Below are 21,007 nucleotides of genomic sequence, written 5' to 3' on the forward strand. Positions count from 1 at the left end.
AGATGACCACCATGCTAACAAACCAGACTCAATACAGATATTTAAGTTGAATGGAGAAAACTTCAGTGTTACCTGTGTTGATCCATAGCCTCCTTCAGACTTTTGCTGTTGGCTGAGCCATCTTACGATAGGTTTTGCCTCTGTAAAGGACTTTGAATAAAAGACAAAAGCCTTTAATGTTTAAAAAAAACAAAAAACTAAAATAACTATGTTACTGTATTGGATATTACAACCACTACATGACTGAAAGAGCGATGGCCTCACTAATAAAGTTACTAAAGCTCTAGGGTCACACAGGAAGATGATAAGTAAATAGTTTTAGCAACTCAAGTATATCATTCACTTTTCTGCAAACACTCTGGCATATGTCACTGTAAAGATGTGCTCACCCTGTTGTGGACAAGGGCAAGAAGAGCATATGCAGTCGCTTCCAGTGTGTTTTCATGGGTTGTGGATGAATTCCAGTGGATTTGTCTATGAAAGAAATACCCAAAAAGCCCAAGTCATTACACTATACTTGATAAATAATGATCATAAAATAAGCCGATGTTTGGTTAGCACTACCTGGAGCAGCATACTGGTAGAGAATATCTTTGTTCAGCTTGTTTTCATTCGCCAAAGCATATGACGTTATTGCAACAGCATAGGGGTTGGTTAGTTGAGGAAGATGTTGTTCCAGGTAAGTTACTGATTGGTAAATAACATCATTCAGATCCTACAAAAAAGACAGAATAAAATGTGATGTTGTACTTTCAGCCTTAGTTTCTTGATTGCATTGCCATATTGTGCTATAAATAATTTGGCGAAGTACCTACTTGAATGTCAGAACATATTGATCGGGACTCTTGCATGGCAATCAGGCAAAAAGCTTTCATGGAGGCATGTGAATCTCTACCAGCCACATCACCCTACAGACGAGAACAGGTATAATACAGATATGTATTAATTTGGTTGATTTCTCTGTTTTTTGCTTCATACAAGATTTAAGGACTACTTTAACTAAATCAAAAAACTTACAATCATTTCAAAATGGTACATATATCCATCCTCCTTAAACATTCCAGCAGAGTTCTTTGATTTGAGAATAAGAAATTGAATGGCCTCGCAGATTACGTTTTTGTCCACTTCCACAAGACCATGGGCAATAGCAAAGACCTTGGCAACATAGGCAGTCAACCTAAAAAGTGTCAAGAACACAGCAGGTTTATTTTATATTCAAAACCAATTAGTACAAAACCAATAATTGCAAACATTTGTGAGTTATAAAAACAGGTTCCTTACCAAGTGCCACTTGGAAAATAAGGAAATAGAGCAAATCCGCCATCATTGTTACGGTAAGCAAATTCATTTTTGTAACCTGCATAAAAGAAAAATGTTAAATATTTGATGACAGGTATTAAATCTTCATCAGCTATTAAATCTACAAAGTCACTATTAGTGGTTAAGTGATGGTTCTGTAAATATCTGTATATTTCTTCATTCTGATGTTCACAGAAAGATATAATTGATGAGCGTACCAATTTTGATGTGTTCGAGAGCTTCCGTTCGTTTCTGAAAGCCTACAGCTTCCCATTGGTTGGTTTTGTCTAGATACAACGTAGCAATGACCGGCAGGGTCATGGTGATCATGTTCTGCTCTCCACAGCCTCCAGGTGCTTTGATCAGTGTTCCCATGGATTTTCCACTAATAGCATTCTCCAATAGTGAACTCATCTGTTCCCATCCTTTGTGAGCAGGAGAGGTTCACAAACATTCTTAAATTATTTAGAAATAAAACAAAATTAAGCTGACCTGCCCTCCTAAAAGCATTAAGCACACACTGCAGGCGGCTCAGACAAAGGTGGAGTATGAGCTTTGCAGGTAAACCAATAATAAAAATGTTTAGCTAATATTTCAATGTAAAAATACTGTTATCCCATGTGGATCACTTTGTGCTTAAATACTGTGTAACTTTCTTTGTATTTTTCTTCCTGTTTACGGTGTCTTACCTGTGACAAAGATGTGTGTATTCAAAGGTGTGCCTGGAACAAGCTCTGTTTCAGAAATCTCACTATTTATAGTTACGTCTTGTCTACCACCTAATAAAAGAAACATTTATTAAATTAAAGGAATTTGGTAGATTTTTTAAATTGCTTTCATTTTGAGGGCACACTTACCAACACCTTTCTCAGCAGGGGCAAGTAGTACATTTCTAACGGATTTCTTCAATACACCTTTAGGCTGCAAAAATAGTGAAGTAATCCAAACAACAATGTGAATAAAAAACAAAAATCTTCAGAGACAGAACATCTTCAGAATTTGAGAAAAACAGTTCTAATAAGGCATCCTAAACTCAGAAACCACACTAGTCTTTCTCACTTACCACAACCCGCAATTTTCTCTCAATTCCGTCTGAGAGGTTTATGTCTGAATCTATAACAGCTGCTTTAACCGTAATTTTGACTTCCCCTTCCTTCATTGGGATAATAATGAATGGTACAGCACGTGTAGTTTGGGCCCCAACTCTAACTTGCTGCTGAAACCTTTGCCGCTTATAGGCTGCGCTACACACATCTTTTTCTTCAAGGAGGTCCACACGTACCTTAAAAGAAACAACAAGAACAAAAGTGACAAAAATGTAATACTGTTTTCAGTACAGTATTTTGCAGTTGCTATGGTATATTGTAAATAATCTTTGAAATAAACTAAGATTATCCTGTCAAATAGGTATTTTGATGACATATTTGATGTTCAGTTCATACATCTTTTCACCGTGTCCTTTGTAGCTCTGACTAAAATAGAGGTGTTCAGGCTGTAAAGTTCAAGACATACTCACACTGACGGGATCATCATGGTAGTTATGTAAAATTGCTTTAATTTCAAGTTGTTCTGCATGGACAGCAGAGTATGGTAGCCTGAGGTCAATGAAGAAAGGTTTTTTAACAATGACCTCTAATGGCTCTGCCACACAGATACCTTAAAAACAGAAAGGAGGACAAATTTGGAAAAAAAAATGATAAAAACAATATATGAATGGAAAATTGTACAGCAACCTGTATACTGAAGAATTAATTTAGCACATGAATAAAATATTTAGTTAAACCCTCATTATGTAACTTTTATAACAACTATGTTTTTTTCATATTTATTACATATCTCCCTATGCCGTGACAGTATGGTATGAGACAGATAATCTGTGAATAATAATAATAATAATAATAATAATAATAATAATAATAACAATAAAAATCAAGCTTCTCATCCTCCCAGTGGTCCTACAGCCATCTGCAGAGGTGCACTGCTCCTGGTCAGAAACAACCAGAAGCCAGGAGGAGTCTCTAAGAGCTTTCAATCATGCAAATTGTGTATTTGCTGCTTAATGTGCCAATGGCAAAGAAACAACTTATATTACAGGAAAACTGTTAATCCACCATCATCAGTGGCCTCTCAACAGAGAGTAGCATAGCAGAGAGCAAGGGGGAGGGTCGCCAGGATGATTGACAGCGGTAAGACCCTCCTTATGGCACTAATTAGCTTTTTCTGACATAACAGTGTATTTTTCAGAGTAGCACAATTTTTTCTGATTATCTGTCTTATACTTTATTGTCACAACATAGTGAAACATATAAAAATTATTTTTATTAAAGTTGCGTACTATTGCTGTAAGTCAGGGGTCCCCAAACTACGGCCCGCCTCCTCATTTTTTCCGGCCCCGAACAATACCAGAGAGCATTCAGATTTTTTTTTCACTTATTGTATTTTCCGGTTTATATGTGGATTTTTCTTCAACCACCAGGGGGCTCTTTAGCAGGAAGTGTGTCCTGTAAACTGTGGGTGTTTTGTTTTGCATGGCGCATTGCTGCCATCTGTTGGACTTTTGGGGAACTGCTTGACTTTATGTTATTTAATCAGTTGCTAGCGGTAGAGCAGATCAACACACGTGTCTGTTATGAACGCCGCATTCCAGGTTGAATTCTTCGAAGCAATGCCTGTAAGTAGCAACTTATACTTCAAAACAAGCCTTTATGTTAACATAGGAGAAATTAATATATTATAGATACATTCCCTGAATGGAATATATAGTAGTTAGTCCCAGTGACCGTTTCACTTATGGTTTTTGCCCATGTGCTTTCTTGGTAAAAATTTACTGCTTTTAAAGCTTTAGTAGATTCCAGCTATGTGTGTTAATGTATTACCATTGCCTACATGTTTTTTTGATCATTTTTTTCTATCCATTTTTTGTGGACCTCAAGTGTCGAACCTGTGTAGGGTTTCATAATTCCCTACACAAAAATAAATTTGTATATAAACTTTAAGACTCAAACGTGAATTTGGTTCTATACTGACCACATAATTATTCTACAGAACAACATGCACATTGAAATTGGTATTAAAATATTCAAACTGATCTAAAGTAAATGAAGGAAAAATTAAATATGGAGATTTACAGCATCCAGTGATAAGAATGAAATATCTAGAATTTGACTTGTTTTGTTAATATTGAACCTGGATGAAACAAACAGATTAATGAAATTGATCAAATTCAGTTCAGTCATATAAAATAAATATTTAAATGAACTAAGGTTCTGAAAAAAAAAGCAAAAGATAAATATATATGTATTGGAAAAAAAAAACCCAGCTCAGGTTCTCACCGTGAGTGTTTGACAAACTAATTCCAGTCAGCTGCCATGTGGTGATAGAGTCAGGCAATGCATATTTTTTCTTAAAGACTGTGCTGCCACTGGAATAAAAACACAGAAATCCCTTTAATAAACATTGATGTGGAACTTTCTGTTCTTGCGTATGTTTTTTTGGTGGTTCTCTCACCAGTTTGGATCTTGCCCAGGGCATCCAGGTAATGTGATATCATACCAAAGCCAGCTTTCAGGGAATTTGCTTCGTGTTGTTATTTTGTTACTCATGTAATAATCATCCACCTCACCTAAACACAAAAATATGCACTGGTGAAATGGTTATTGAGAGGCTGTGGGCATAATATAACAATATTATGACTAAAACAAACCCACCCAAACCCTTTCCCACTTACTACGGGCCAAATGAAGTATTTCTTCTCTTCGCTTAGCGTGCTCTTTTTGTATCTCATTACAACAGTGCAAGAAAGCTGTAACACAATCTGGGCCGTCCAAAATGTAATTGCTCCGCCTCTCACATGTGTATGCAACAGGGATGTCCTTCATGCCATCCAGACAGCACTCTCTTTTCAACTTTTCAGTTTGATTATATGTGTTTACTGTTGGGAAAATTAGATTTAATGGGAAGAAAATATGGAGAAAACATAATAAAATGTACAAAACAAAACAACAAAACACAACAATACATAAAAATGCTTCATGTTTTTCATGATAATAGGACAATCATGATCAATCTAATGTGCACCATAATTTAAAATACAGACTGTTCTTCAGATCAAACTTTAATCAGATGTTCACAAATGAGACAAAAATCTACTGAGCCTGACTCTCATTTCTTCTACTAACTAATAATCTGATCCATCATCCCAAATAGAAACAAGATCAGATACACTAATGCATTATGTCATCATGGATAAGACATTGCGTAAAGTGAAATCCAAAACGATCCAAACACTGGCAAGTTTAAAATTGTAATTGAAAAAGGGAAAGATGTCTTTTAAAAGGTTACAAAAGATGTAAATGGAGAATAAAATTTGCAAAAGATAACCTGAAATTTTAAGCGACTAATTCATCTTTCGAAAGGAAGACAGTTAATTAGGTAGGTAAGTAGGCATGTATGGATGTGGTTGGGTTGAGGAACTTAGGTTTTGCCCAGGTAGACATTGGAGGTTTGTGGTTTGGAGACTGGCTGCCCTGCTGGGGCTCGGATGGCGCCTACAATCCTGGCTGGTTCTGCAAGTCTCTGTGTCTTAGGTTTTTGTCAGAAGGATTGCTTTGCTTGGCTAACCCAGATTCCTCCAGACTACCCTCACTTAGAGTGGCAGTCACTCTGTTGTGAGTCCCAATCCCCTCTTGACCAGGAACAAGAGGGCACCAGTTGTGGAGCCTCCTGGGGGACTCCCACTCTCCTGCCTAACATGTAACACCACAAATCAGTATGGTCTTGATAAGTGGGACAATGGACCTTGCAGGCATGGCAGAAGCACCATGCACCATCCGGTCCTCAATAAAAGTCTTCATGTCTACAAATTTGATGAGGAAGTTGTTGCCGTTATCTGTGTAGTTTCAAAATTTTATACTTTTTTCTTCTGTTTGTCTATTATTTTAAACCGAAAGAAACATATGCAGAGCATAATTTTCAGTAGACCTAAAATGAGGAGGGAATAATAGCTACAACTTACCCAACTTGTTTATGACTTCTGAAATGGTGGTAGCTCGTTTCTGCCGGTGATGAGACTCACATTTTAAATCTGTAATTGCAAGATAAAATTTGCTGTTAAACAAAAAAAGGACAAAACTATTCTGCACAGTGTATGCAACATAATACATTTAAAACAAGGATTTAGTAATAAGGCATCTTTAAAACTACATCTTGTTATGCGTCTGACTTATCTAACGTTTGCCTAAGCACAGTTGTTCTAAACAAGCTGCTTGCAAATTATTTTCAATACATTGATTTTAAAAATCTTCTCATTTTAACAGTTGAAACACTGCTTTTAGAAAATAAATGGGTTTTTTAGATGTTATGTTGTTAATAGCTCCTTTAAGTGCTTCATCTATGAGAGAAACGGCTATATAAAGTCTGAGTCTGTAGTAAAAAATAAAAATATGAGCACATATATAAAGGAAGGGAGACCGAGGAACAAAATAAGTCTTGTTGCCAAGTTGGGTTTTTAGTTTCTACTCCAACACCTTGGGATCATGATGACACCCACCTGTCCTGTAGGGTGTCTCAAAAGCTGTGTTGGTCTTAAACAACAGTCCAGCATCAAAGAACACATTCCTGCTATTGTTCCCACCACCTGGACTGCAGCCTGTGTCGTACTGCTCAACCACATCCCAAATCTGAGCAAAGGAGAGGTTATTTAAATATTAAAAATATTTACACTTAATAATTTTACAACATGTTTGGCTGTTAGCCCTGTGATGATGCCCTTTTATTAAACAAGCCAGCTTCTTCAATACATTTTGAAAAACCAAATTTAAAGTATGTTTAGGATCAATGTTTCTTAGGAACACTAAGTTGTGACCCTGTTTTTCTTCACAAAGCTGTTGATTTGTGAAGTTGACCATTTTAGACTAGTGTGTAAAAGTATGTAATTGGTTATAACAGGAAATTATTTAAGTTTAACTGTTTCATTATTGGGTTTTACAGTACAAGTGTGCTGTGTTACTGAAGAACTTGGTCAGTACTTTATGGAGCTTCTGTAATGTGCAGTTTTCTGTGGGGTTGTTTGCCATTTTTGCAAAAATAACTATGTTGCATTGGAGACAAGTTGGCCCATCATTTTCAGCAGAGAAAAATCACTATTCCATACTTCTACTTAAATGCTCTATTTCCATAATACATCAATGTAATGTGAACTTTACATTTTCCATAAATTCCATTTGAAAGTTAAATCTCCATATCTTTCTGGAGTTTCTGGACCGTACAAACTGTCATCCACAGTTTGTGCGGTCATCCACAAACTGTGGTTTGTCCTGCGGTCATCCACAGGACAAACTGAGCTAGTTGATCAGTCTCCCATTCCAGTTAATGAAAAATTATATGCTCTTTCCAAAAGTTATGTCTAAAATGAACAGCAAAAAGGCTCCTGAGCGTCTCTGTAGGTACACAGAAAACACAACACCTCCCTTTACCAAACACCAGTGAAGCAAGCAAGTGCTCCAGTATATATATATATATATATAAAAATTCCCTTCTCACCCTCCGCGGGTGGTCTCTTTCATCCTCTGAGCTCGGGTCCTCTACCAGAGGCCTGGGAGCTTGAGGGTTCTGCGCAGTATCTTAGCTGTGCCTAGAACTGCACATTTCTGGACTGAGATGTCTGATGTTGTTCCTGGGATCTGTTTGAGCCACTGCTCCAGTTTAGGGGTGACTGCCCCGAAGGCCCCGATGACCACAGGCACCACTGTGGTCTTCACCTTCCAGGCCTTCTCCAGTTCCTCTCTGAGGCCCTGGTATTTCTCCAGTTTCTCGTGCTCCTTTTTCCTGATGTTGTGGTCACTTGGTATTGCTACATCCACCACAACGGCTTTCCTCTGTTCTTTATCCACCACCACAATGTCCGGTTAGTTCGCTATTACCATCTTGTCTGTCTGGATCTGGAAGTCCCACAGGATCTTAGCTCGGTCATTCTCCACCACCTTTGGGGGTGTTCCCCACTTTGACCTCGGGGCTTCCAGTCCATATTCGGCACAGATGTTCCTGTACACTATGCCCGCCACTTGGTTATGTCGTTCCATGTACGCTTTCCCTGCCAGCATCTTGCACCCTGCTGTTATGTGCTGGACTGTCTCAGAGGCCTCCTTGCACAACCTACACCTTGGGTCTTGTCTGGTGTGGTAGATCTGAGCCTCTATTGCTCTGGTGTTTAGGGCCTGTTCCTGGGCGGCCAGGATGAGGGCCTCTGTGCTGTCCTTGAGTCCAGCTTTCGCCAGCCATTGGTAGGATTTCCTGATATCAGCCACTTCAGTTATTTGTCGGTGGTACATCCCATGTAGGGGCTTGTCCTCCGATGATGGTTCCTCCAGCACCTCGTCCTCTGTTCCCCATTGTCTGAGACATTCGCTGAGTACATCGTCCGTTGAGGCTTTGTCCTTGATGTATTTATGGATCTTGGATGTTTCATCCTGGACAGTGGCTCTCACACTCACTAGTCCTCTGCCTCCTTCCTTACGGCTTGTGTACAGTCTCAGGGTGCTGGATTTGGGGTGGAACCCTCCATGCATGGTTAGTAGCTTCCGAGTCTTAACATCCGTGGCCTTTATCTCTTCCATTGGCCAGCTGATTATTCCGGCAGGGTATCTGATTACTGGTAAGGCATAGCTGTTTATTGCACGGATCTTGTTCTTGCCATTGAGCTGGCTTCTCAGGACTTGCCTTATTCGTTGGAGGTATTTGGCTGTGGCTCCTTTCCTTGTGACCTCATCGAGGTTGCCATTTGCTTGTGGTATTCCCAGGTACTTGTAACTGTGTTCTATGTCTGCTATTGTTCCTTCTGGGAGTGAGACCCCTTCTGTGCGGACGACCTTCCCTCTCTTTGTAACCATCCGGCCACACATGTCATTCACAGTCCGAATGACATCCCAATGTCAGTGCTGTAGATCTTGGTGGTGTGGATCAGTGAGTCGATGTCTCGCTCGCTCTTGGCGTACAGCTTGATGTCATCCATGTATAGGAGGTGACTGATTGTGGCCCCATTCTTGAGTCGGTATCCGTAGCCAGTCTTGTTGATGATTTGGCTGAGGGGGTTCAGGCCTATGCAGAACAGCAGTGGGGACAGAGCATCTCCTTGGTATATGCCACATTTGATGGACACTTGTGCAAGTGGTTTGCAGTTGGCTTCAAGGGTGGTTTTCCACAGCCCCATCGAGTTTGCAATGAAGGCTCTTAGAGTCCTATTGATGTTGTACATCTCTAAGCAATATATATATATATATATATATATATATAGTTGTCTCTCTTTCATCCTCTGAGCTCGGGTCCTCTACCAGAGGCCTGGGAGCTTGAGGGTTCTGCGCAGTATCTTGGCTGTGCCTAGAACTGCACATTTCTGGACTGAGATGTCTAATGTTGTTCCTGGGATCTGTTTTAACCACTGCTCCAGTTTGGGGGTGACTGCCCCGAGGGCCCCGATGACCACAGGCACCATTGTGGTCTTCACCTTCCAGGCCTTCTCCAGTTCCTCTCTGAGGCCCTGGTATTTCTCCAGTTTCTTGTGCTCCTTTTTCCTGATGTTGTGGTCACTTGGTATTGCTACATCCACTACAACGGCTTTCCTCTGTTCTTTATCCACCACCACAATGTCCGGTTGGTTCTCCATTATCATTTTGTCTGTCTGGATCTTGAAGTCCCACAGGATCTTAGCTCAGTCATTCTCTACCACCTTTGGGGGTGTTCCCCACTTTGATCTCAGGGCTTCCAGTCCGTATTCGGCACAGATGTTCCTGTAGACTATGCCCGCCACTTGGTTATGTCGTTCCATGTACGCTTTCCCTGCCAGCATCTTGCACCCTGCTGTTATGTGCTGGACAGTCTCAGAGGCCTCCTCGCACAACCTACACCTTGGGTCTTGTCTGGTGTGGTAGATCTGAGCCTCTATTGCTCTGGTGTTTAGGGCCTGTTCCTGTGTGGCCAGGATGAGGGCCTCTGTGCTGTCCTTGAGTCCAGCTTTCCACATCCTCATCGAGTTTGCAATGAAGGCTCTTAGAGTCCTTTTGATGTTGTACATCTCTAAGCATTCAATGATCCAAGTGTGTGGTATTGAGTCATAGGCTTTTTTGTAATCAATCCAAGCCATGCACAAGTTGGTGTGTCGGGTTTTGCAGTGGTCTACAAGGAGTTGGTGTTTGGCTCCTCTGCCATTTATGCCGATGCCCTTGTGTGCCGTGCTCATGAATTTATCCGTGTGCCCACTTATCTTCTTAGCCACTATGATGCCTGACATGAGCTTCCATGTTGTGGAGAGACAGGTTATTGAGAGTTGGATGGGACTGAACCCTTTGAGGGATCCTTCTGGATCAGGATTGTGCGCCCTGACTGGATATATATATATATATATATATATATATATATATATATATATATATATATATATATATATATATATATATATATATATATCTACCCATCCATTTTCTTCTGCTTCATCCGGGGTCGGGTCACGGGGGCAGCAGCTTCAGAAGGGACGCCCAGACTTCCCTCTCTCCAGCCACTTCTTCCAGCTCCTCTGGGGGAATCCTAAGGCGTTCCCAGGCCAGCCGAGAGACATAGTCCCTCCAACGTGTCCTGGGTCTTCCCCGGGGCCTCCTCCTGATGGGATGTGCCCGGAACACCTCACCAGGGAGGCGTCCAGGGGGCATCCTTACCAGATGCCCGAGCCACCTCAACTGGCTCCTCTCGATGTAGAGGAACAGCGGCACTACTCTGAGTCCCTCCCGGATGGCCGAGCTTCTCACCCTATCTCTAAGGGAGAGCCCAGCCACCCTGCGGAGGAAACCCATTTCGGCCACTTGTCAGAGGCGGAGGCGGAGCCAGTGCCCCCCCTGTCATCTGATTGACTCTCCCAGTGGACCCCCCTGATGATTGACATGTAACAGCACCAGGTCATTCCTGTACATTATTTGGAATCATTCTAAGCCAACCTAATATCTAAAGAAGAAAAACATTAATAAATATATGAAAAGAAAATGTATAAAACTTTATATAAGTCCATGTGATGATATAAATAAATAGAGTTACATCAGGCGCAATACCAGCCTCCTTTATACTTGTACTCATAAAAATGAGCTGACATTGTTCTCCTGTATGTTTCAAATGTGCTGCGCTGTGGTGCAACTCAAAGGCTAAAGCCCTACATACCTGGTGGTTGTAAAACACCAAGAAGTTATTTACTAATCCTCCACAAAAAACCCCCCCAAAAAACCGAAGAGGGGCCGACAATGTTCGTAGTTTGGAGCAGAGGTTGCGCTAGAGATTTTTCGTTGTCCGTCAAAGAAAAAAATAATTTTATTTCCAATTTGTAGTCATCAAACGAAACATTTAGTATTTCTCTGCGAGACCGTTTTTGAAATCAGGTAAGATTTCACGAAATGATGTGATTAGAAGACGGCAGAACTCTGGTCGTTTCCTGATCACTTCCTTTGGCCTGCGGGAGAAAAATCCCGCAGAAGCGGATCAGCTGTGCTACACTCTCCAAAGCCTCTGGTTCGTTAAAGCGTCCAGATCAGAGGTGATTCTCTGACAGATATTGTTCTTAGTATGATTAATAATGAGCTCCACGATGTTCACTGTTCTTTGTGCGTAAAGTTGAAACTGCCTGCGTCAGCTGCGCTTGATCACAGTCTGGACAGAAATGAAATTAAGCGACTCCACTTAAATTACCATTATTTCACCCGCTGCGGTCTGAACGCACAGCTTCACAAATTCTACCTGGTTGCATCTGCAGAGAAATCTGCGCTGATTCTTCGACATTTGGATCTGTATGAACCAAACCGAACAATTGAACTCTGCGAGATTTTTTTTATTTTTTTTTTTATTTTTTATCTTTTTAACCCTGTGCAGGGTTCGGGCGTGCGTTTTTACCAGGATTTTTTATTTTTATTTTTTGCATGGTTTCGCTTCTCCAAAACGGATAGATGTTACGTCTGCCGCGCTCCTTCTCTGCATCGCTCTCCTTCTGGGTGCGGGAGGGTAACATCTTCAACTCTATTTGTTAAAACTGCAGGGCGAGTTAAGTTTAATTCTTCGCAGCGGCGGCGCATTGGTTGTGCAGCGGACTGCGCATGGATCTAATTAACTTATGCACCTTTATTTATTTCCTCAAAATAAACTGATGGCTCCTCTGTTTAGACTATAAATGGATTAAAACAACGTTGCATTGTCTTTAGTTTTCTCTGTTCTGTACTGGAGACTGGAGTTAAAGGCGCCATTTCAACTAAAGATTTGCAATGAGATTCCTAACCAAGATGTCCTGTCCATCACTCTTCAACACGCTGTCAGCTCCCGGTCAGAAAGACGCATTTAGTTCAGTGTCCATGAGATGATATTCAGAAAGGATATTTTTATTGAATGATTTTAGTTGCCTCTGCAGTGAAATCTTTGCGTAAAGTCTGTCATGTCTCCATGTGAACCAGTCAAAGGTGTTTATATATATATATATATATATATATATATATATATATATATACTAGATAGATATGTAGATGTGTGCACGTAAAGTATGTCTTTTGCACCCCCAGGGGTAGTCCTGGCCCCCCCTTGGCCCCCCCAACTTTAAAAGTCTGGCTCCGCCACTGCCGCTTGTATCCGTGATCTCGTTCTTTCAGTCATGACCCAAAACTCATGATATATAAATATATATATATATATATATATATATATATATATATATATATATATATATATATATATATATATATATATATATATATATATATTTTTTTTTTTTTTTTTTTTTTTTTTTTTTTTTTGAGGTAGTAAAAATATATATGTATATATTTTTTACTACCTCATCTCTGCATGATCTGAATCAGGTGCATTAAAGGAGGGAGACGTCTAAAACATGCAGGCCAGTGTCCCTTGAGAACCAGGGTTGGGAAAAACTGTGTCTATACAAACTTATAGAATCATATTGAGTGTTATTTTCTTCTTTTTTTAAAGCACATGCAAAGGAAAGAAATCCAACATGTTAAACTTGGAAAAAAAGAAAGAAAGAAAAAGAAATTGCCTTTTTCTGTGTCAGACGGTACTTGTTGTTCAGAATATAGACCCCTTTGTCGACTGCAACCAGACCCACTTTTGCCCCTGGATCTCCTGTGACTTTAAGCTCAAGCATGCCTTTTTCTCGAGGCAAGTATGATTTCTTGTTTGAGATTAACGTCAACTAAAAAAGAAAGAGAAAAATCCATTAGAGATGTGATTCATTAAATCCTGAAATTTACTTGCAATGTAACATTTCTCTCACCGATCCCATGCAGGTGTCTTCCACATCCACCCAAACAGAGTCAGACACCACTTCTGACTCTGTTGGATGGTAGTAGGCAACAAGGCGAAAGGATGGCAGCATTTCTTTGGTAATTGGAAGCATCATGGTGACCAGTGACTGACCTTCTCTCCTGAATCGTTTATACCGGACCAATTGGCCTCTGCTTAAGACCTGTGGGAAGGGTTAGCTTAACTATGCAACAAAGGAAATCAGACTCTGAAAGCATGCCCATTAACAAGACATAGATTTAAAGAATGGTTCTCACGAGGTATGTGATGTCACAATGTCTATCCTGGCTTTCAAAATAAAAATTAACTTTCAAGTTTGTTCCCAAATTCACAAGTGTTGTGTCCAGACCTGCAGTCAGAGATTTCAGCTGTTAAAGTGGGACCCGTGTATTTGGTATGTTACTGATATTACCATGGTAAGAGTTTACTAAAATATGTCTAGAAATCACTTACCTATGTGGATGTGATTGTTGCTTTCTTTTTGGTATGGGTAGGCTGTCATGTTGACTGATGCTTGTCTTTCAGAATGGATTTGAGGATCATCTGTCCTTGCCTAAAATTAGACAAGCATTTAAAGAAAGGGAAAAAAGCAATTGACAGACTTAACCTGTGATATTATGAAATAAGGAAGAAGAAACTGGTTTCTGGGAATATGGGCACAGCTATACTTGTTCCGCTGTCTTTACTACAAGTCTTTTACGTCTTAAGTGAGCGGTGTTCGACCAGCCAAAAAACTCTCCGTTTATGCACATGAAAATTTGAATGTGCACTCATCTCAACACATTTGTTCATATAGCTTCAGAGTTTTATTCTCAGCTAAAATGTAGCCTTTTGATTAGGCCAGCTGAGATCCATACCTGGGCTCAAGGCGAGCCAGTGGCGCAAAAAGTGGGTATGCAGCGCATGCAACGCATAGGGGCGCTGCACCAGAGGGGGCGTCAAAAACCCCGTCTGGAAGGGGCGACGCGCCGATGATGCCCTCGCATACACTTCACCGCGCCCTTACGCTCCTTCACCCTTATGTACCTTCCTTTTGGGGGGGCGCCGATTTATGTTTTCGCATCCACCTGAATAATATGTAGTTGCGCCCCTGAGGCGAGCTAGTGTTAGGTGGTAGTTGTAGCTAGTTGAGACAATTGATATCGATTGTTCAAAGAGATTACTTGCACTTGATTCTGTTGCATCCTTCCTCATTTTCACCTACTTCCCCTCTAACCCGCAGAAAATAATAATAATAATAATAATAATAATAATAATAATAATAATAATCTAAGAGAAAACTACATTTATTGCAGCTTTTATAAAATAAATGCATGACTATCATGATGTAGTAATGACAATGGACCCAAATGCAGCAAGGCAGAGACGGCCTGTGTGTTAAAGCAACTATCACCAGAGCAAAGCACTTTAAGTCACTGGCATAATTTCAGTTGGGTCATGTCCTAAAATAACATTTTTTAGGATTGACCTATAGATTTTGAAAAGGCTTCAGAGCAGCTGCTGTCTTAAAAAAAAAAAAAAAAGTTCAGTTGTATTTTTTCAAGTAGTTAAAAATAAAAGAAAGAGTTGACTAAGAATATATACAAAAAATAAATAAAAACAAGGAAATCAGGAAATTATTTCACAATAAAAGCCAAAAGCCAAGCAGGTCAATTCCACCTTTACACTACAGAAGAGCAATTTGACATGAAGGATCCAAATGACTTACTGTAATAAGTAGGGGATCTGAGCTTGCCACTGTATTGATGGTAAGCCTCGCTAATCCAGTGGCTCCAGTCAAACCCGTAACTGACCCCGGATCAACTACCACTTCCACACCTTTCGCTGGACTCTCATCAGGATTTAAAACTTCAACCTGTTAAAGAAAAAGAAAACCAATACTTGAAAGCATTGTTTTAACTTTTACAATGATGTTTTTTTTTATGTTCAACACAGTTCGACTCTGTTAGTAACATGCAAAATCCTTTTACAGTTCTGCACACCATTTATGCCAAGCTTATCACTGGTATTAATGTGTCAGAAAGGCTTCCACTGATTAAGTAAAACCAACAGTTTTTTGTTTTTTTTGTTGGGGTGGGGGCCTACACATTTTTCTGATGAGACATAAAAATGTTACTTACCGTTACATCAAACGATAATCCTGGTTGGAAATATTTGGGCGTTTTCTTAAAGCTGATGGTGTAAGGCGATGTGACAATCTTGATGCCTCCCAACTCAACTTCCACCAATTCACCACCTATTTGCCATGTTTCATTATTAGTGAATCACTTAGACCTCCAAATATTGATCATGCGTAGCAAAAATTATTTCTAAAAAGCTTTCATTTCCTCTCGTCATTCTTACCATTCTCTGTCAGTACACTTGCTTTTACAAATATAGTTTCCCCAACCAGGCTGTTCACATCTTTGATAGTGTTGATGTTCTCGATTGTTATTTTGGCCTCTCCTTGACCTTCAACAATCTAAATGAAACATATTTTACCATCAAATATAATACCAAACAATATACAGTTTTGGAAAGCCACTAACTGTTATAAATCACATCAAAATTTGAATGGGATCCTACTTAATATTTGTCCAGAAAAGTCTAAAACAACTTACCGGAATTCTCTGGAGAGAATCAGAAATGCTTTCTTTCTGATTTTCATGCATAACTCCAAAAACAACATAGGCTGATCCATCCACTTTTTTACCAAACGTGTACCTGAAACCATGAATGAAACAACTTATTTTCAGTTCCTAAGAAGTTCCTTATGTGTACCAATCAATTTTCCATACGTAGCTTCAATGCTGAATTTGAGTTCTTTGCTGTCCACATAGAAGCAGGGCTGCAAAGGCTTCACTTCCACCTCAAAACTTGGAAGCACTGTGAAATGAGCGTTGCACATTTTATCATCGTCTCCATTTGATGGCCACAAGTTTAGCGACCCTAGACTTACCATATTCTTTAACCTCAAACTCTGACACAAAGCTCTGTGTGCTGGTGCTGAACTTTGCAATCACCTTCCAAATTCCTGGGCTTTAGGAGAAGATGCACATCAATAGGCAGAGTAGATTATTTTCAACTTGAATCATAAGTTAAGGTAACTTACCTTACAAGGTCACCAAGATTGTACGTTCCAGAGTGTATTTGTGAATTGATAATAAAAAAGTCAGATTGTAAAGTGGCGCCATCAGGGGTCTAAATAGAAACATTAAATAAGCAATAGTAATCCTTAGTAGGCATCATTAGTGTAAAAAACTCTTTCCTTCAGAAGCATTTCTGAAGAACATTGTTATTTTATCCAGTACTCTTACACAATAAAGCCATTCAATTTGCTAGAATATGAGTTATGATAAAGGTAATTTATCAAATTAAAAGTGCTTCTTGAAACAAATAACCTTCAAGCAGGTATTAAACATGCTTTTCAATTGCCCAAATTTCTGTATGAAAAACTTTAATAATTAATGTAATATTCTATTTCTAAATGTTAAATTTTTAGTACTGCAGCAAGACAGATATTGGCTGGAGATGGGCACCAGCAACCCTCCCGACCCCACTAGGGACAAGGGTGATAGAAAATGAATGAATGAATGAATGAATAGATGGATGGATGGATGGATGGATGGATGGATGGATGGATGGATGGGTGGATGGATGGATGGAGTTTTTAGTAGATGTTAGGAGAAAGACATCGTTAACAGAAATAAAAGACTTAAAAGTCATTCTGTATAAATAATCTCCATAATGTGTTTCACTTGGTGAATTAAGTTACTGAAAGAAACGAAATTTTTCTAATAATATTGTAATTCAATGAGTCGGATTGTATTTCTGACTTGTACTTAAAACTAAAATACTCTTATAGTTACATATGTGACAGAAATACTTGAGCTTCCTTGAATAATTAATATGCATATGCATTATGTTCAATTTCTTAAACTTTGATATGGTTTCATATATTTAGTTTTGAATAAAGTACAATACCACAATCTGAATGTTAATTAAAGCATCAGCTTCGGACGCTCTCTCCACCGGTTCCATGCCAGGTCTGATTGCAAACAATCTGTAGTTGACTGTCAAACAAAACAGAGGGCAGGCACTTGTTTACATGTTTCATCACAATTACACAACGTTTCAGTTTGTTGAAAAGCAAAAAGCATTTCCGTGAGAATAACTATCTTTATTTCTATCGACAATAACTGCATGGTTTTAGAACGCAAGTCTTTTTTTTTTTTTTGAACTTCCCTTGTGTGTGATAGTTTGTAGTTTTCTTGGCAATATTATAATATTACAAGGTTTCATTTGCATGTTAAGCAACACTAAGGCCCCCAGTCCTGTGTCCTGTCCACACCACAGGATGCAGCGCCACTGAAAACAATATATATATATATATATATATATATATATATATATATATATATATATATATATATATATATATATATATATATATATGTATATATGTAGAATAGAGACAGAGACATGGACCCATGACGTCATTCTTTTTTTTTTTTTTTTAAAGAACTCCTCCAGTAATTTATAAGCATCTTTGGAAGTGAACCATGGTATGAAAAATGGGGATCAAAAGACATACTCCACAAGCCATATTTACCATTGCTGTTAGGGGTGTAGATAGTTTTGTCAGTCTGGATGAAAATATAACCAGGCTCAAAAGAAACCAACGCAACTTTCTCCAGCAAACTGTCGCCAAAGTTTGCTTGAAGGTAAACATAGTGCTTTCTTTTTGGGTTGATTTCGAACTCATCAGCAGGGATCTGAGAAACAACAGTAACCCGGTTATTTAAAAGTTAAATAATTTTTTAAAATCGTCTCAAGGATAAGTATAATAATAGTACAGAATTATGAAATATATACATTAGTATATATAAAAAGAAAATGTCTATTTTTTATACTAACATGAATGTTAACTGTGAAACACTTTGTAACAAAAATGGGTCTTGACATGATTTTACCGTTATTCTTCCAAGATTCTGGAAATGTCCTTCTTTTGTAAGCCTCACACGTGTTGATGCTAATTTTTTTGTTTTTCCTGGAAAGCTCCATGCAGCAATTTCAACAGAAACCTCTTCTTCAGATGCGCAGTCTTGAATTTCCACAAATATGTTTTCTGCCGCACCAACTCGCAACAAGTTGGGGGCGGACAAAACTTTCCTGTTGAGAAAAAAAGAAGGTATGAGTTGTAGAATAAACTACATATAAAGAAAAAATATTTTTATATGTAAATTAATTATTTCATTCCTGTTGAACAGATCCAACAACTATTTTCCAATTTAGAAGAAAACACTTTCCATAAGAGGCTAAAACCAAATCTAAATTGAGTTTTACCCCAAATGAAAGGTAAAATAGAGTGAAATGTTCAACCTTCAGCATTTCAGGAATGAACATTATCTGGACTTATCTAACGGTAGAACGATAAAAAGTTTAATCATAGTTCTGGACTTGGTCCGTTGCTTTATTTGCTTTGTCTGGTTCATGGAACCAAATAAAGCCTGAGATAGGCAGATAATTAACTGGCATTTTGTGCAAACAGTACTTTGATCTGAGTGACACAACGATGGAATCAAAGTTTAAGCAGCACTTTTAATACTCAATAATTAAAAATCACTTTTTTTGTTTTATGCAAAGTTTTAATTTGGTTACTGTAGCAAATGTTTAAATTTTGCTGTTTTTAAAGCATGTTTGTTTCAATGCTATTGCAATGACAATACAAATTACGCAGACGTAACACTGTTGGGATAAGACGTTGCATTTGGCAAAAGCACACATCCACTATGTTTTGTCATGAACTAAAGCAAAACAAATTCTAAAATAAACAGGCTCTGAGACAATGAATACATTATTAACTGCAGCGAAGAATCAAATCAAGAGCAGAATAAGAAAGATCATCCCTGATTTACTATCGCGCATTGAGGATCATAACTTGAATGAGATGTTGGCTCATTTAATTTAAAGGCAACAAGTATCAATTATAGAAAAAAAGAAAAGGTTTTCCAGATACACTTACAAAGGAAATGCACTCGACTGAGAAGTCAGACAGGAAAAAGCTACCAGCAGAAGCTGGAGAGCAGAGATTCCCATCATTGATCCCATCTCTGCTGTGGCTACAGATCGCTGGTGTGCCTGTCTTTTATCCTCAGGCAACAGGATCCTCTTCCTGCCCCTTTTACTTTCTCCAATTGAAAGACAGTTAACCAGCTTACGCAGTGGGACTTTCATAATTTGTCAAATGGTGAAGCAAGTAATGATCACTGTAAAAAGGCACTCTGTTAGACAAACTAAACAACGGGCTATTTTACAGTGTAATTGATTTATGTATATTAAGAACACTGGAGTGCTTTGATCTTCTACATTGACGGGCCAAAACACAACTTGATTGCACGGCACTGAATAGATTCTTTAAGACAGAATTTAAGATTTTTAAAAATATGTATTCTTTAAAATTAACTCGCCAAAAGTACATAGTATTTTTAATTTATATCTTTTTCAGCATTAGATTTACCTTAGATTGAGATAAGTGAAGCCTGGGCTTCACTTATCACACTGATTCCTGATTCTTTGAAATCTGAGGGGTTTTTTAAAATAATTTTTTTATAAGATCTTTTGTACGATTTGCCTGGTTATAGATTGAGGTGGGAATCTGTGTGTGCAGGGGATTGTGCTGCCCACAGATGCACTGCACCTTTAAAGAAAAAGGATTAATATGATAAGCTAGACATTTGTTGATATGTTTATATTTACATTTATAAGGTGAAGTAGCAACTAAAGCTGTCAGACATGTATTGGTGAAAAAGTTGCAATATTTATGTAAAAGCAAACAAAACAGGAAATATGTCGTTAGATAATTAAACTGTCAGGCTTTATGCGTTTCTCGTTTTTTTCCACATTTCTTTGCTGGTCGATATATTCGGTTATTTAATCATTGTCAGGGTTAGGCATCATTTCCTCAGAATGTGTACTTCTTTTGTTCAGTTTTTACTTAGTTTGCTTCACCAGCTACTTGAACTTTGATCTTTGAAAACACCAACAAATAAAGACAATATGACCAGAACAAATGTACCCAATTTAGACTAATCAATCTAAATAATTATGGGAATTGATTTCAAACATTTTCCATATATTTGTTCAAATTTACACATCTACAATACTACTTTTCTAGCTTATCTTTTAATCCAGGCAATCAGTTCACCTACATCTCTTATTTGATGTTTTCATTTTTTTATTTCTAGGAATTGTTATGAAATACTTGTCCAAATGTGTATCTATTATGTACCCGAATTATTGAGGTGGTAAAATAATAAAACAACTTGACAAAATTGTCGTTTTGCAATTGTTGAATAATACTTTTGCTCTGTAATACTCAAGAAGGTTCTTTGTGTTA

At 38.5% G+C, this 21,007-nt stretch overlaps 1 protein-coding gene across 1 annotated transcript in view; it reads right to left on the bottom strand.

The window, feature by feature from the left end:
- Nucleotides 1-19,807, bottom strand: part of LOC106922062 (complement C3-like) — a 30,813-nt gene extending 11,006 nt beyond the window's left edge. The window contains exons 1-31 of the mRNA XM_088004645.1: nt 19,634-19,807; nt 18,582-18,780; nt 18,221-18,383; nt 17,593-17,681; nt 16,721-16,809; nt 16,568-16,647; nt 16,407-16,494; nt 16,230-16,332; nt 15,973-16,090; nt 15,750-15,865; nt 15,338-15,484; nt 14,083-14,182; nt 13,887-13,978; nt 13,601-13,792; nt 13,364-13,519; nt 6,848-6,977; nt 6,314-6,382; nt 5,027-5,230; nt 4,807-4,921; nt 4,632-4,720; nt 2,816-2,955; nt 2,363-2,581; nt 2,157-2,220; nt 1,989-2,078; nt 1,518-1,724; nt 1,282-1,357; nt 1,018-1,177; nt 816-908; nt 562-715; nt 390-472; nt 73-150 (exon numbers count right to left, since the gene is read on the bottom strand). Of these exons, the coding sequence (XP_087860771.1) occupies nt 73-150; nt 390-472; nt 562-715; nt 816-908; nt 1,018-1,177; nt 1,282-1,357; nt 1,518-1,724; nt 1,989-2,078; nt 2,157-2,220; nt 2,363-2,581; nt 2,816-2,955; nt 4,632-4,720; nt 4,807-4,921; nt 5,027-5,230; nt 6,314-6,382; nt 6,848-6,977; nt 13,364-13,519; nt 13,601-13,792; nt 13,887-13,978; nt 14,083-14,182; nt 15,338-15,484; nt 15,750-15,865; nt 15,973-16,090; nt 16,230-16,332; nt 16,407-16,494; nt 16,568-16,647; nt 16,721-16,809; nt 17,593-17,681; nt 18,221-18,383; nt 18,582-18,780; nt 19,634-19,719 (3,789 nt within the window). The 5' untranslated portion in view covers nt 19,720-19,807. The remainder of the gene's footprint in view (nt 1-72; nt 151-389; nt 473-561; nt 716-815; nt 909-1,017; nt 1,178-1,281; nt 1,358-1,517; nt 1,725-1,988; nt 2,079-2,156; nt 2,221-2,362; nt 2,582-2,815; nt 2,956-4,631; nt 4,721-4,806; nt 4,922-5,026; nt 5,231-6,313; nt 6,383-6,847; nt 6,978-13,363; nt 13,520-13,600; nt 13,793-13,886; nt 13,979-14,082; nt 14,183-15,337; nt 15,485-15,749; nt 15,866-15,972; nt 16,091-16,229; nt 16,333-16,406; nt 16,495-16,567; nt 16,648-16,720; nt 16,810-17,592; nt 17,682-18,220; nt 18,384-18,581; nt 18,781-19,633) is intronic.
- Between the last annotated feature and the right edge of the window lie 1,200 nt (nt 19,808-21,007).

Source organism: Poecilia mexicana, unplaced genomic scaffold, assembly GCF_051168715.1.
Source record: "Poecilia mexicana isolate PSO_F unplaced genomic scaffold, ASM5116871v1 scaffold_1, whole genome shotgun sequence".
Taxonomy (NCBI): domain Eukaryota; kingdom Metazoa; phylum Chordata; class Actinopteri; order Cyprinodontiformes; family Poeciliidae; genus Poecilia; species Poecilia mexicana.